This window comes from Mobula birostris, chromosome 17, assembly GCF_030028105.1.
Source record: "Mobula birostris isolate sMobBir1 chromosome 17, sMobBir1.hap1, whole genome shotgun sequence".
NCBI classification, from domain to species: domain Eukaryota; kingdom Metazoa; phylum Chordata; class Chondrichthyes; order Myliobatiformes; family Myliobatidae; genus Mobula; species Mobula birostris.
Window position 1 is genome coordinate 66,753,199 of NC_092386.1, and position 16,570 is coordinate 66,769,768.

Consider the following 16,570-nt stretch of genomic DNA (forward strand, 5'->3'; position numbering starts at 1 on the left):
ATGCGAGAGCTCAATAAATCTAGTGATCTCCAACTTGTTCTCAGTTGGGAGAATCTAAATGGTGTTAGATATCAATCCTACTGATGATGGCAGGAGTGGGAAATAGGAAGATATTCACACTGGTGTAGTAGTGGGCAGTCTCTTGAGGAGACAGGTAATGTCACTGAGATATTTTTATAGAGTATGTACTAATGCTGTTCCTGCCTTGATTAGATTAATGCTGTTTCATTAAAGTAGATATTACAAATAATACAAATAATGGATTAACACCAATCTGAATCTTCTGCAGTTAAATGGAAGAAACAGAGGACAACATGGTCCAAGTTCGTAAATCCCATAAAGTGGAGCAAATGGTATCAAAGTGGCTTTGCCTTACACGAGATAGCTCACAGAGGTGAGAGATTTATATTTGTTAAAATCTGACTGCTCGCTTGTGGGTCATTTACTAGAATGGAAGTGAATATGCAGCTGCATCTTGTAATTTAACTCCTGATCCACTAGATTAATATGTATGATCACACATTCTGTTTTTAATGTGTCCTACATAGTGTCACAGTTCATAGTGGATACCTTGTTTAGTCTTTGAAGGAATATTTAATACTCTTTAGCTTTTCCTGTTTGTGGACACATTTATTCATTCCTGTGGGTGGGGAATGATGTGAATTTACTTGTGTGCATCAATATACTTTTTTAATATGAATACCAAATTATTATTTGATCACTGGGGTTTGCATCTGCAATGCAAATTAAATTCCTTGGCATTATCATATCAAAGGATCTGTCCTGGGACCAGCACGCATGTGCCATTTCAAAGAAGGCACGGCAACACCTTCACTTTCTTAGAAGTTTACGCAAATTTGGCATCTCACCTAATACTTCGACAAGCTTCTATACATGCACAGTGGGGGGAATATCCTAATTGGTTGCATCGTGGCCTGGTATGGAAACACCAGTGCCCTTGTATGGAAAAATGTACAAAACGTGATGGATACAGCCCAGTCCATCACAGGCAATGTCCTCGCCACCATTGAGCACATCTGCAAAAGCACTGCCCCAAGAAAACAGCATCTGTCATCAAGGGCCCTCACCGTCCAGGCTATGCTCTCTTCTCACTGCCGCCATTGGGAATGAGGTACAGGAGCATTAGGTCCCAAACCACCAGGTTTATCCAGCTTGTTCATCCTGTAATATTATATCCCGATGGTTATTATGGATTGTCCTATCAGTGATAATGGTTCGGTCGTAATGTTTTTTGTTGGACTCTGACTCACAAACTGGATCAGGGTTGTATTTATAGTAAGTATGGTGTCTGTTACGTACCCCATAACTGGGTTGCCAAACCAGCAGAAATGGATCACTCAGTGGGAGTCTGGATTACTGGAACTAAGAAAGTTTTATTAAAGAAACAAGTAACACAGTACTCTAATCAAAAGGATAATAAATACAACAGTTCAGCAATGATAAACACACATGTACACAGAATTAGGATAACAGGATCAATCAAGCTCTATCGTCGTCTAGGGGTAAATGACCAGTTTCAAAGTGACGCAAAGTTCAGTTCAGTTCACAGTAATCACTGCCGTGCCGGTGGACGGGGGGGGGGAGAGGGGGAAGGAGAGAGAGGGTGAAAGCGAATGAATATTCAAAACGGCTTCCACACAGACCTTCGATATTCCTCGCAGTCAGCTTTCGGGCGAGACCTTTGTAATGTCTTCTGAGGTCACCGACTGTGACCCCTCCGTTTCAGATATGATCGTTCCTCTGCAGTGAACCTGGCACCCAGGCAAGGGCGGACACACACCAGGTTCCCGCCGATCGTACCTTTCCACCCTGTGCGTCTATGGCTTGGTCTCGCGATCAGCCCTCCAAAACTCCCACCGACTTGTGGGAGGCGCACCGCTTCCAGGGTCTCGTTACCTCGTGGTGTTGTGTGTGTCCTGCCTTAGCGAACCTGTCCCTTTTTATCCCCCTGCTGGGCTTTCGCCTGTCCATCACACTTCAAACAGTTCAGGGTTCAAAAAGGGAGCCGATCTTGACAGCTCTCAGACCGGTGTCTCCTTCCGTTAAACTCTCCCGTCTCTTCATTAACATTTCCAAATGATGCTCCATTGTCTTCCTTATCTCTCTTTCTCCTGAAGACAGGTGGCAGATCAACTGTTGATCCCAGTGGTGCCAGCACAGGACAGTTAACATCTTAATCTATGTGTACTCTTTGTAACCCTCTTTCGTCACATGTCTTTCATGAATTTGTATTTTAAAGCAAGATTTTGGTGAATGATGTTTGCCTCCTGATTGTCCTGCGTAAGTAATCAGGTTGAGTTAAACTGCTGCAGGATTCTGTAATGCGTTGGATTCTTTCTGATTTCTCTTGGCATTTTCTGCATTTATCATCTTGAGTTTGTTGGTCTTTTATTATGTAGTTTTGATATTTTTCTGTGTTAAGCACCTTGTTCTGTATTGCCACAAGGAACCCCTCTGTTTCCGGGAAGAGGTTCGACCAACTCTGAGTCAGGCGTTCGATGCTTCCTTGTCAACATCTAGTCTGCTCAGATCATGGAGAGTCATGCTTTTCCGTTGGTTAACTTTTTCTTCTGTATTGATAAGCTCTTCATTTTTCTGAGCTGTGCATTCATTTAAGTTTAGTGTGTGAACTTTTTAATCAGTATTGCATGTGCTCACGTGGAGTGCTGAATCCTGTTTTTGTTGATGAAAGAATTTCCTTAGAAGTTTTATCTGACTGTTGTGTAAAGTTTTTATGTCTGTTATTCCTCTTGCTCCTTCTGTCTGAGGTAGTGTTAATCTAAGCACATTCTAAAATTTGCCATTTCAGTTTGTGTTTTTCCTTGTAATTTTCCAGATCAATTTCAAATCAAAAAATATTATGCCAAAATTCATATGTTGATATGCGTATAGCAGAAGGGATAATTGCCTTTGTTATATTTTTATTATTGAGTGCTGTTTGGTTAAGCCTTTAAGTAAATTCTGTTAAAAGTTTTCTCTGTGTCACACTATGATCTATTTTCTTTGTTTGCTGATGTTACTGATACATGTTTCATATTCATCCACCAGTTGTACTGTATTCTGCTGCTCTGCTTTATTATTACTAGTTTGCAGTTGCACACTTGGTCTTCTTTTGCACATTGCTTGCCTATCAGTCTTTGCTTGTGTGTAATTTTTCACTGATTCTATAGTATTTCTTTGTCTTACTGTGAATGTCTGCAAGAAAATGAACCTCAGGGAAGTATACAGTGACATAATACATACTTCAGTAATAAACTTTCTTTGAACTTTGGAACTTTGCATGTCAGAAACACAATGTGCACCTTACTTACTTACTTTATACTTTATTGTCGCCAAACAATTGATACTAGGACGTACAATCATCACAGCAATATTTAATTCTGTGCTTCACACTCCCTGGATTACAAATATTAAATATTAAAAATATTTTTAAAAAGTAAAAATTAGTAAATATTAAAAATTTAAATTATAAATCATAAATAGGAAATAGAAAAATGGGAAATAAGGTAGTGCAAAAAAACTGAGAGTCAGGTCCAGATATTTGGAGGGTACGGCCCAGATCCGGGTCAGGATCCATGCAGCAGTCTTATCACAGTTGGAAAGAAGCTGTTCCCAAATCTGGCCGTACGAGTCTTCAAGCTCCTGAGCCTTCTCGCGGAGGGAAGAGGGACGAAAAGTGTGTTGGCTGGGTGGGTCGTGTCCTTGATTATCCTGGCAGCACTACTCTGACAGTGTGGGGTGTAAAGTGAGTCCAAGGACGGAAGATTGGTTTGTGTGATGTGCTGTGCCGTGTTCATGATCTTCTGCAGCTTCTTTCGGTCTTGGACAGGACAACTTCCATACCAGGTTGTGATGCACCCTAGAAGAATGCTTTCTACGGTGCATCTATAAAAATTAGTGAGGGTTTTAGGGGACAGGCCAAGTTTCTTTAGTTTTCTCAGGAAGTAAAGGCGCTGGGGCCTTCTTGGCAGTGAACTCTGCTTTGTTGGACCAAGTCAGGTCATTTGTGATATTGACCCTGAGGAACTTAAAGCTTTTGACCTGTTCCACTTGCGCACCACCGATGTAAATTGGGTCGTGCGGTGTGTTACTCCTTCTGAAGTCAACAACCAATTCCTTCGTCTTGCTGACGTTGAGGGATAGGTTATTGTCTTCGCACCATGCCACCAGGTTGTTAATTTCCTCTCTGTACTCAAACTCATCATTACCTGAGATATGGCCTACAATTGTTGTGTCATCAGCAAACTTATATATGGAGTTTGATGGAAACTTGGCTACACAATCATGGGTGTACAGTGAGTACAGCAGGGCCTGAGTACGCAGCCTTGTGGGGCACCGGTGCTCAGAGTGATTGTGGAGGAGAGCTTGTTCCCTATTTTTACAGCCTGGGTCCTGTCTGAGGAAGCTGAAGATCCAACTGCAGATCTGAGTGCTAAGCCCCAGGTTCCAGAGCTTAGGAATCAGTTTATTTGGAATGATGGTATTAAAGGCAGAGCTGTAGTCAATGAAAAGGAGCCTTACGTATGCATCTTTATTCTCCAGGTGTTCTAAGGAGGAATGTAGGGCCAGAGAGATGGCATCTGCCGTTGACCTGTTGCTCCGGTAGGCAAATTACAAAGCATCGAGGTTGACCAGTAGGCTGTGGTTGATGTGTGCCATAACCAATCTCTCGAAGCACTTCATAGCAATTGATGTTAGAGTCACAGGTTGATAGTCATTCAGGCATGCCACCTTGCTCTTCTTCAGCACTGGGATTATCTTTGCCTTCTTAAAACACGAGGGGATCTTAGACTGAAGCAAGGAGCAGTCAGCAAACACTCCAGCTAGCTCGCTTGCACAGGCCCGGAGAACCTGTCCTGGGACGCCATCTGGGCCTGTCGCCTTCCTTAGATTTATCTTCAGGAAGGCCCTTCTAACGTCCTCGGTGACGATGAATCTTGATGCCACCAGGTCCGGTTCATCTGGAGGGAGCGGGACGCTCCTCTTCTGTTCGAATCTTGCGTAGAATACGTTAAGTTCGTCAGGAAGAGAAGTGTCACTATTATTGATATTCCCAGCCCTTTCTTTGCGTCTAGTGATCTCATTTAGACCCTGCCATAGTCTACTGGCATCCCTCTGGTTAGCCTGGGCTTCCAACTTGGCTCGATATCGCCTCTTGGTGCCCTTGATGGCTTTCCAGAGTTCACGCCTGGATTCCATGTAGCGACTGGTATCCCCGGACCTAAAAGCCACAGCTCTAGCCTTCGAAAGGGACTTGACCTCATAATTCATCCAAGGTTTCCGGTTAGGGAATACCCGGATCGTCTTGCGAAACACACAGTCCTCCGTGCATTTCCAAATAAAGTCCGAGTCCTTGAATACTAACCAGTCCACCGATTCAAAGCAGTCATGGAGGACCTCATCCACTTCCTCCGTCCAACGCGACACTACTTTTGACGCCGTGACCTCCCGCTTCAGTTTCTGTTTGTAAGCCGGGAGGAGGAGTACGGCCTGATGGTCCGATTTTCCGAAGTGAGGTCGTGGGATGGAATGGTGGGCATCCTTGACTGCTGTGTAGCAGTGGTCAAGTATATTCGGGCCTCTAGTGGGGCAGGAGACATGTTGGTATAACTTTGGCAGCACCTTTCTGATGTTGGCCTGGTTAAAGTTCCCCGCTGTAATGAGCAAAGCCTCCGGATACCTGGTCTCAAGTTCACTAATGTTGGCATACAGTATGTTCAGAGCACACTCCACATCCGCCTGGTGGTGGGGGGGAATGTAGACCGCTGTCAGTATGACCGAGGTGAATTCCCGTGGCAGATAGTAGGGACAACACTTCACCGACAGGTGTTCCAGGTCTGGGCTGCAGGAGCTTGTCAGTGCCACTGTGTCTGAGCACCACCCATTGTTGATCAGTAGGCAGACACTACCTCCCCTCGTCTTGCCCGAAGACGCCGTGCGGTCCATCCGATGGATCGAAAATCCCTCTGGTTGGATGGCACAGTTGGGGGTGGCAGGGGAGAGCCAGGTCTCGGCGAAACAGAATACACAGCAGTTCTGCATCTCCCTGCAGTAGGTGAGTCTCCCTTTAAGATCATCCACCTTGTTCTCTGTGGCTTGCACATTAGCTAGTAGGATGGTGGGCATAGGGACCCTGAAGCCCCTCAGCTTCAATCTGACCAGCAGCCCAGCTCTTTTCCTACTCTTCCTCGGTAAGTAGTGCATCTTTCCAGGTCTCCATCGATGCAGTGTGTTGTTGTCAGCTCTTTGAGGTAGGTGGACGCGTCCCACGGGAATCGATTGGCAAATTGCGTCGTCGGGCACTCCTGGTCGGGCCGAGTGACAGGGGAGGCTCCGCTGCCATTTCCAGCTGCCGGGGGCCCGGGCTGTCGATTGGGTCGGGCTACGAAGCCGACACTTAATCCCGGATGGCCAGGCTCCTGGCTGAAACAAGTCCGTAAGCCGAGTCACAGTTACGGAGGCCTCCGCTCCAGTCGAGCCTCGGGCTCGATTTCCGAGGTTGGCACCGGAGGCCTCACTTCCGGCAGCAGCGGATGGCCACCAACGGGGCTTTACGGTGGTCGCTCTGGGGAAGCGTCTGGGGGCAGCTTGAGGTCTCTGCTGTCACTTCTGTGTGGTTGGCTGCTCCGGAGAGGGCCGTATCTCCAAGTGCTCCGGCACAGTAGCAGGCTGCTGGTCTCCGGGAACGTGGTGAGCCTCACTGGTCGTGTCCAGGTGCGGTTCAGAGTTTAAGAAGCATTTCTGGTACGGTGGCCTCCAGCTGGGTCAGTACCTTTGCCAGGTTGTTGTTGATTTTTACCTTGCTAAGTTGAAGGCTTAGAAGGGTTTCTCGGGTATAGGATAGTGGAGAGGGCAGTTTGCTCGAGAGAGCACGCGCAAAGTCGCCAGTTACCGGCGCCATCTTAAAGGAATTAACCTGCATGATGTGATCACAGTTTGATGAGTTAAAGAGTCAATTCAAAGGTAACAATTGGAGGCATGGAGAGGTTTTGGAAAGAGATAGCAAATTTATAAGAAGGGGCTCAAGACCTTCAGAGGTTGTGCTCTGATGATGCCAGCTTTGAAATACTTGTGGGTGTGCAAAGATGGAGAAAGGAAGAAGAAATCTACTTCAGTCAGGCATGATATGAAAACCTCATCAGCAGAAGTACACTAGAGCGCTCATACCTGGACTCACATCACCATCACTTTAAGCACCCAACAGGGTAATGAAAAATGAATACTTTTGCAGATTACTCTTCATTTTGCTGAACAAAACTTGCCTTAAATGATCAATCCTACTATGAAATTACTCCTCACACCCATAAAATGTGAAGAGTATCTTCAATTCCTTTCAAAGCACCTACTCAAATCTTTGTTTATTCACCCCCTCATCACCTTCCCCTTATGCAATAGGAAGCAAGTGATGAGGGTGCCCTACAAGCAAACTCTTTCCACTGAGCAAAGTCAGGCCATGCAGGTGTTTGTTGATCTGTTCTTCCTTGTTGCAGGTAAATGCACGGATCGCCAACAAAAGTGAGGCTTAAGACATGACCTGCACCATTGATTTCTTCTGAACAGGCATTGTCTTGGGATGTTGGGTTTTCACCTTGTCACCTAAAGTCACAAATAGAAATGAGCAAAAAGTTATGGTTTTTCATCTTGTTGATTCTGTGACATATCGTTGCAGAAAACTATTGTTGTAGAGTATCTCCAGAATCTAGCAACTTTTCTAACATGAACTAATCTGCTTATCCAGGTCCAAATCAAAAGAAGTCATTAAATGCATTGCCTTCCCCGCCTTCCTGTTTAATCTCTGCATTTATATACTTTCCCCTTTAACAGATGCTGCAAAATACTCATGCACAATTCCGACAGTGTTCCATCACCTGAATCAGAATCAGGTTTAATATCACTGGCATATGTCATGAAGTTTGTTGTTTTGTAAATAATAATAATAATAAGAAGCTTACATAAAAAATTAAATTAAATAAGTTGTGCAAAAAGAGAGGAAAACTAGTGAGGGAGTGTTCATGGGTTCAACGTCCATTCAGAAATCTGACGGCAGATGGGAAGAAGCTGTTCCTGAAACATTGACTGTGTGTCTTCAGGCTGCTGTACCTCCTCCTTGATGGTAGCAATGAGAAGAGGCAGGTCCTGGGTGAGGGTGGTTTATAATGATGGGTGCTGCCTTCATGAGGCATTGCCTTTTGAAGATGTCCTGCATGCTGGGGAGGCTCGTGCCTGTGATGGAGCTGACTGAGTTTACAACTTTCTGCAGCCTTTTCCAATCCTGTGCAGTGGCTCCACCATACCAGATGGTGATGCAACCAGTTAGAATGCTCTCCACGATACACCTGTAGAAACTTGTGAGAGTCTTTGGTGACATACCATTTCTCCTCAAACTCCTAATGAAGTCTCGTCTTTGTATTTGCATCAATATGTTGGGCCCAGGATAGATCCTCAGAGATTTTGACACCCAGGAACTTGAAACTGCTCCCTCTTTCCACTGCTGATCTCTTGATGAGGACTAGAGTGTGTTCCCTCGACTTACCCTTCCTGAAGTCCACCATCAATTCCTTGGTCTTACTGACATTGAGTGCGAGGTTGTTGTTGCGATATCACTCAGCAAACTGATCTACCTCACTCCTATACTCCTCCTCATCACCATCTGAGATGCTGCCAACAATCGTCGTGTTGTCAGCACGTTTATACAGTAGATGGTGGCTGAGCTGTGCTTTTCAGCACAGTCATGGGTGTAGAGAGAGCAGAGCAGTGGGCTAGGCATGCATTCTTGAGGTTCACTAATGTTGCTTGTCAATGAGGAGGAGATGTTATTTCTGATCTGCAAGGGCTATGGTCTCCCAATGAGGCAGTCAAGGATCCAGTTGCCAAGGGAGATACAGAGGCCCAGGTTTTGGAACTTATTGATTATAAGTGATGGTATGATTGTGTTGAACACTGAGCTGTAATCAATAAACAGCAGCCTGATGTAAGTATTACAATTGTCCAGGTGATCCGAGGCTGTGGAGAGCCAATGAGATTGCATTAGGTGCAGCCCTATCGTGACGATAGGCAAATTGCAGCAGGCCCAGGTCCTTGCTTAGGCAGGAGCCGATTCTGGCCATGACCAACTTCGCAAAGCACTTCATTACAGAAGATGTGAGTGCCTCTGGGCAATAGTTGCTGAGGCAGCTTGCCCTGTTCTTCTCGGGAAGTGGTATCATAGTCACCTTTTTGAAGCAGCTGGGAACCTCTGGCTTCCAGCAGTGAGAGATGGAAGACGTCCTTGAACACTCAAGTTGGTTGGCACACATTTTCAGATCCTGACCAGGTCAGCAGCTGGCACCTTGCAAGGGTTCATCCTCTTGAAAAGTATTCTGATGTCAGCCTCTGAGACAGAGATCAGAGGTGTTAAATATCAGTAGAAACTACAGGCTGACAACCGATGAGACTTTGAAGTTAGTAAAGCGATTGTCCCTTAGTTGGAGTGTGTGCCTTGGATTACTTATCCTGTCCCATCCCCAGACCCTGGTGTGCAAAGGGAAGCCATGGTCTTTAAAGACCTTTCTTGCCCGGGTTGTCTGCACTTTATCTGCAGTCTATCTTTACCTGTTAACCCTTGCCTTACCACAACTTCTGCACTTCTTTCACTTATTTGTCTCCCAAATATGCTGAGCCTTTCCCAGTTTGCACTTGGTATGGCTAATGGACTAGAAATAATAATCCACATATTAGTACTAGTTCAAGTAGTTCAATTTAGCTCCAAGATCCTAGTACTCTTTAAATAGGACCTCTTGTCTATTCTTCCCTACATTGGTGGAACCAGCATGAAAGCATCTTCCTCTCCCTCCAAATATAATTTTTAACCTGTTGAAATAGAATTTTCACTTGTACTATGTAAGTGAACTTGCCACTTTGATGATGTGACTATCAGTCGGCTTGACTTTGAATTCCGTTTATCTATCACTTTATCCTCTTTCTCCTCCCTTGGACAACCTCCAGCATTCTGTTTATCCTTCTGTTAATCATCATCCTCACCCTCATAGGAATTAAGTCCATTGTGCCACTTCAATATAGTCAGTTTGTGTGCATTCTGATGCTCCATCTTCTGTCTGCTTTTCTCGTCCTGTTCATTGTCAATCATACTAACGACAGTGACTGGTGGCGCAGTGACATCAGTGCCGGACTCTGCATCAGAAGTTCCTGGGTTCGAATCCAGTCGGGCCGTTCCCGAATATGCTTTCCATCGTGCCAGGTTGAGTGTTGAACTCGCAACTTGACCTCGTAAAACAAAGGAAAAAACTGCGAAATGTCTGTGTGAGGAGTGGCGCCCCACACAGCCTTCCGATTCATCAAAATGCCTGACGCTGGCCTCTCAGGCCTGAGTCGACAACGTCATCATACTAACCCTCTCCCCTAATCCTTCTTCTCTACAAGATGACTACATTTGACACAGACTTAGTCATGTTCCCTCCTTTAAGTGTCAGAATGTTTCCACCTCATACTCCAGCTTTATAACTTAGATCTATGACCATGATAGATTCATGGTGGAGACATCCTGCTGACATATTCACTCAGGAAGATCTTAGAATTACATCACGTGATGTTACACTCAAACTCAGAGCCATAGTGTCCTCATTGAACATTGGTAATCACCACATAGAAAATTCATTTTGTAGTTCACTCACTGTCACGTACATCACATAGAATAACATTCAGATCCAGTAAACTACCCAGCATGTCATGAGATTTATCATCAACAGTGCTATCAGGAAGGACTTAGTCACCAATTTCCACCCTATTTTCAATGTCCAGTTTGGGCTTGACCAGGACTATTCATCAATAGCCTGGGCCAGGCATGTCCAAAGAGCTGAATTCCAGAGGTGACTGTTCATAACATCAAGATGTCCTGGTGAAACTGAAATTAATGGACATCAAAGGGAAAACACTGCAGTGGCTCGAGATTTACCTCACAGAAAGAAAGACCATCAACAGTTTGTCATCCTAGACCAGGACTTGACTTTTGAAGGTCCTCAGGAGAGTGTTCTCAGCTCAACCAGCTTCAGCTGCTTCACCAATGATCTTTCTTTCATCATAGGGTCACAAGTAGGGATATTGGCTGATGATTGTGGGGATAAGTAGGGATATTTGCTGATGATTGTGGGAATAAGTAGGGATATTTGCTGATGATTATGAGGACATTTGGGATATTTGCTGATGATTGTGGGGATAAATAGGGATATTTGCTGATGATTGTGGGGACAATTGGGATATTTGCTGATGATTGTGGGAATAAGTAGGGATATTTGCTGATGATTATGAGGACATTTGGGATATTTGCTGATGATTGTGGGGATAAATAGGGATATTTGCTGATGATTGTGGGGACAATTGGGATATTTGCTGATGATTGTGGGGACAATTGGGGTATTTGCTGTTGCTTGTAGGGATAAGTAGGGATATTTACTGATGATTGTGAGGATAAGTAGGGATATTTGCTGATGATTGTGGGGACATTTGGGATATTTGCTGATGATTGTGGGGGTAAATTGGAATATTTGCTGATGATTGTGGGGACAATTGGGATATTTGCTGATGATTGTGGGCACAATTGGGGTATTTGCTGTTGCTTGTAGGGATAAGTAGGGATATTTACTGATGATTGTGAGGATAAGTAGGGATATTTGCTGATGATTGTGGGGACATTTGGGATATTTGCTGATGATTGTGGGGGTAAATTGGAATATTTGCTATTGATTGTGGGGACAATTGGGATATTTGCTGATGATTGTAGGGATAAGTAGGGATATTGGCTGATGATTGTGGGGATAAGTAGGGATATTGGCTGATGATTGTAGGGATAAGTAGGGATATTGGCTGATGATTGTAGGGATAAGTAGGGATATTGGCTGATGATTGTGGGGATAAGTAGGGATATTGGCTGATGATTGTGGGGATAAGTAGGGATATTTGCTGATGATTGTAGGGATAAGTAGGGATATTGGCTGATGATTGTGGGGATAAGTAGGGATATTTGTTGATGATTGAATAATGTTCAGCCTGTTACAAATATCAGCAAGTGAAGCAGCTCACTCCCACATGCAGCTGAACCTCAATAACATTCAAGCATGAGCTGATATGTGACAAAGTATATTTATACCACGAAAGTGGCATCCAAGCAGAGCTCCTGATATTTACCTATGTCATTCCATCACATTACCAATGCTGAGACCCAATCATCAATATGCTGGGGATAATTATTGAATAGCATATGACTCAAACACCATATCTTCCAGAATAGGTCAGGGTTGGATATCCGATGTCTAGTGACTCACCTGCAGACACTCCAAAGCCTGTCCATCATCTATGTGGCACAAATCACTGTGGATGAGCGTAATGCTAACAATGCCAGTCCGGATGAAACAGTTCACCTACAAGCTACTCCATCAACCTCCTAAACACTCGTGTCCTTTCACTGCTGATGCACAGTGGCTACCCCATAAGGCATACAGCACAATACCAGAACAGTGCTTCCCAAATCCACAACCTGTACCACCAAGAAGATAAACAACACTCTCTGCAGCTTCCCCTCCAAGTCACACATTTGATCTTTTATCACCATCTCCTTCTCATGGGCAGATGTCTGGCAATAATCCTTGGTATTCTCAAGAGGGAGGGTGAGTAGCCGGATGTCATGGTCCATGTAAGGACCAATGACGTGGGTAGGAAGAGTGAGGAGGTCCTGAAAGGTGAGTTCAAGGAGTTAGCTGCCAAGTTAAAGTGCAGGACCTCCAGGATAGCAATCTCAGGATTGCTACCAGTGCCACGTGCAGGCGGGTTTAGAAATAGTAAGATAGCGCAGATCAACACGTGGCTGAAGACGTGGTGCAAGAGGGAGGGCTTCAGATTTATAGATAATTGGGCAGTTTTCCAGGGAAGGTGGGACCTGTTCCGGCGGGACAGTCTACATCTGAACTGGAGGGGGAGAAATATTCTTGCAGGTAGATTTGCTAGAGAGGCTCTGGTGGATTTAAACTAGATATGAGGGGGGAGGGGAACCAGAATGTAGGAAGAGATGAGGGAAGAAGGAAGAAAAAGAAAATAGTAAAGTTGTTTGCACTGTTAGTGATAAACAGACAGTAAGAGATGGAAAATTTCTTAAATGCATTTATTTTAATGTTAGGAGCATTATAAGAAAGGTGGAGGAGCTTAAAGCATGGATTGATACCTGGAAGTATGATGTGGTAGCTATTAGTGAAACAAGGTTACAGGAGGGGTGTGATTGGCAACTAAATATTCCTGGATTTAATTGCTTCAGGTGTGATAGAATCGGAGGGACAAAAGGGGGAGGTGTTGCATTGCTTGTCAGAGAAAATATTATAGCGGTGCTCTGGCAGGATCGATTAGAGGGCTCGCCTAGGGAAGATATTTGGGTGGAATTGAGGACTGGGAAAAGTGTAGTAACTCTTATGGGGGTGTATTGTAGACCACCAAATGGGGAGCGAGAATTGGAGGAGCAAATTTGTAAGGAGATAGCAGATATTTGTAGTAAGTACAAGGTTGTGAATGTGGGAGATTTTAATTTTCCACACATAGACTGGGAAGCCCATACTGTAAAAGGGCTGGATGGTTTGGAGTTTGTAAAATGTGTGCAGGATAGTTTTTTGCAGCAATACATAGAGGTACCAACTAGAGAAGGGGCAGTGTTGGATCTCCTGTTAGGGAATGAGATAGGTCAGGTGACAGAGGTATATGTTGGGGAGCTCTTCGGGTCCAGTGATCACAATGCTATTAGTTTCAATATAATTATGGAGAAGGATAGGTCTAGACCCAGGGTTGAGATTTTTGATTGGAGAAAGGCTAACTTTGAGGAGATGCGAAAGGACTTAGAAGGAGTGGATTGGGACAACTTGTTTTATGGGAAGAATGTAATAGAGAAATGGAGGTCGCTTAAAGGTGAAATTTTGAGAGTACAGAATCTTTATGTTCCTGTTAGGTTGAAAGGAAAGGTTAAAAGTTTGAGAGAGCCATAGTTTTCAAGGGTTATTGGAAACTTGGTTCGGAAAAAGAGAGATAACTACAATAAATATAGGCAGCATGGAGAGCATGAGGTGCTCGATGAATATAAAGAATGTAAAAAGAATCTTAAGAAGGAAATAAGAAAAGCTAAAAGAAGATATGAGGTTGCTTGTGCAAGTAGGGTGAAAATAAATCCCAAGGGTTTCTACCATTATATTAATAGCAAAAGGATAGTGAGGGATAAAATTGGTCTCTTAGAGAATCAGAGTGGACAGCTATGTGTGGAGCCAAAAGAGATGTGGGAGATTCTGAACAATTTCTTTTCTTCGGTATTCACTAAGGAAAAGGATATTAGGATATTGAATTGGGTAAGATAAGAGAAACAGGGAGGGAAGTTATGATGATTAGAGAAGAGGAAGTACTGGAGCTTTTAAGGAATATAAAAGTGGATAAGTCTCTGGGTCCTGACAGGATATTCCCTAGGACCTTGAGGGAAGTTAGTGTGGAAATAGCAGGGGCTCTGACAGAAATATTTCAAATGTCATCAGAAACGGACATGGTGCCGGAGGATTGGCGTATTGCTCATGTTGTTGCATTGTTTAAAAAGGGTTCCAAGAGTAAACCTAGCAATTATCGGCCTGTGAGTTTGACGTCAGTGGTGGGTAAATTGATGGAAAGTACTCTTAGAGATGGTATATACAATTACCTGGATAGACAGAGTCTGATTAGGAACAGTCAACATGGATTTGTGCGTGGAAGGTCATGTTTGACAAATCTTATTGAATTTTTTCAAGAGGTTACTAGGAAAGTTGACGAGGGTAAAGTGGTGGATGTTGTTTATATGGACTTCAGTAAGGCCTTTGACAAGGTCCCACACGGAAGGCTGATTAGGAAGGTTCAATCGTTCGATAGTAATATTGAAGTAGTAAAATGAAGCAGTGGCTGGATGGGAGATGCCAGAGAGTGGTGGTGGATAACTGTTTGTCAGATTGGAGGTTGGTGACTAGTGGTGTGTCTCAGGGATCTGTACTGGGTCCAATGTTATTTGTCATATATATTAATGATCTGGATGATGGGGTGGTAAATTGGATGAGTAAGTATGCAGATGATACTATGATTGGTGGAGTTGTGGATAATGAAGTAGGTTTTCAAAGCTTGCAGAGAGATTTAGGTGGGTTAGAAGAGTGGGCTGAAAGATGGCAGATGGAGTTTAATGCTGATAAATGTGAGGTGTTACATTTTGGTAGGACTAATCAAAATATGACATACATGATAAATGGTAGAGGATTGAAGAATGCAGTAGAACAGAGGGACCTAAGAATAATGGTGCATAGTTTCCTGAAGGTGGAATCACATGTGGATAGGGTGGTGAAGAAAGCTTTTGGTATGCTGGCCTTTATAAATCAGAGCATTGAGTATAGGAGTTGAGATGTAATGTTGAAATTGTACAAGGCATTGGTGAGGCCAAATTTGGAGTATTGTGTACAGTTTTAGTCACCGAATTATAGGAAAGATGTCAACAAAATAGAGAGAGTACAGAGGAGATGTACTAGAATGTTACCTGGGTTTCATCTCCTAAGTTATAGAGAAAGGTTGAACAAGTTGGGTCTTTATTCTTTGGAACGTAGCAGGTTGAGGGGGGACTTGATAGAGGTATTTAAAATTATGAGGGGGATAGATAGGGTTGACGTGGATAAGCTTTTTCCATTGAGAGTGGGGGAGATTCAAACAAGAGGACATGAGTTGAGAGTTAAAGGGCAAAAGTTTAGGGATAACATGAGGGGAAATTTCTTTACTCAAGAGAGTGGTAGCTGTGTGGAACGAGCTTCCAGCAGAAGTGGTTGAGGCAGGTTTGATGTTGTCGTTTAAATTTAAATTGGACAACTATATGGACAGGAAAGGAATGGAGAGTTATGGGCTGGGTGCAGGTAGATTGGGACTAGGTGTGAGTAAGAGTTCAGCACGGTCTAGAAAGGCCGAGATGGCCTGTTTCCATGCTGTAATTGTTATATGGTTATATGGTTATAAATGTTGGCAGCAGTACTTGTTTCTGGAAAAATAAAAAAGGCGTCAGGACCTCATTTCCCTCCGTTGGCTAGAGACTTAGGCTAAAATATTTTTGCTGATTCATCAATATCCTTCCGTCTATTACAAGGTTGAAGTTGGAGTGGTATCAGTTGTTTCTATTCTGAGTTCCTCTGTCCATTATGTAGTGTCTGATTACACACCCTGAGACTTGGACAATGTTCAGACTACCCTGACAGGAGCATATGAACATTTTTACTCTTTGCTTGAAAATTCACTGACAAGTTGTCCACCAAACCACACATCATTCAATTTGTTCTGCTCCTTTTCACCACTGTTCAGTTAAACTGGAATTCTGGACCAATCAGTAGTGTGGAAATATCTTCAGGAGTCTGTGCTCATTCAAGAAGGCTTCTGTTATTTACATCCACACCCCATGATTGACAGACTACTCAGAAAGGATGTCAACAAAGTATGGTGACAGAATTGTAGTGGGAAATTAAAATACATGCCAAATACATAA

The 16,570-nt window shown here is 43.7% G+C and overlaps 1 protein-coding gene across 1 annotated transcript in view; it reads left to right on the top strand.

The window, feature by feature from the left end:
• The first annotated feature begins 293 nt into the window (after positions 1–293).
• LOC140211455 (FERM and PDZ domain-containing protein 1-like) overlaps positions 294–16,570 on the top strand; it is a 122,812-nt gene continuing 106,535 nt past the window's right edge. Inside the window, exons 1-2 of the mRNA XM_072281156.1 lie at positions 294–394; positions 14,261–14,271. Coding sequence (XP_072137257.1) covers positions 294–394; positions 14,261–14,271 — 112 coding nt within the window. The remainder of the gene's footprint in view (positions 395–14,260; positions 14,272–16,570) is intronic.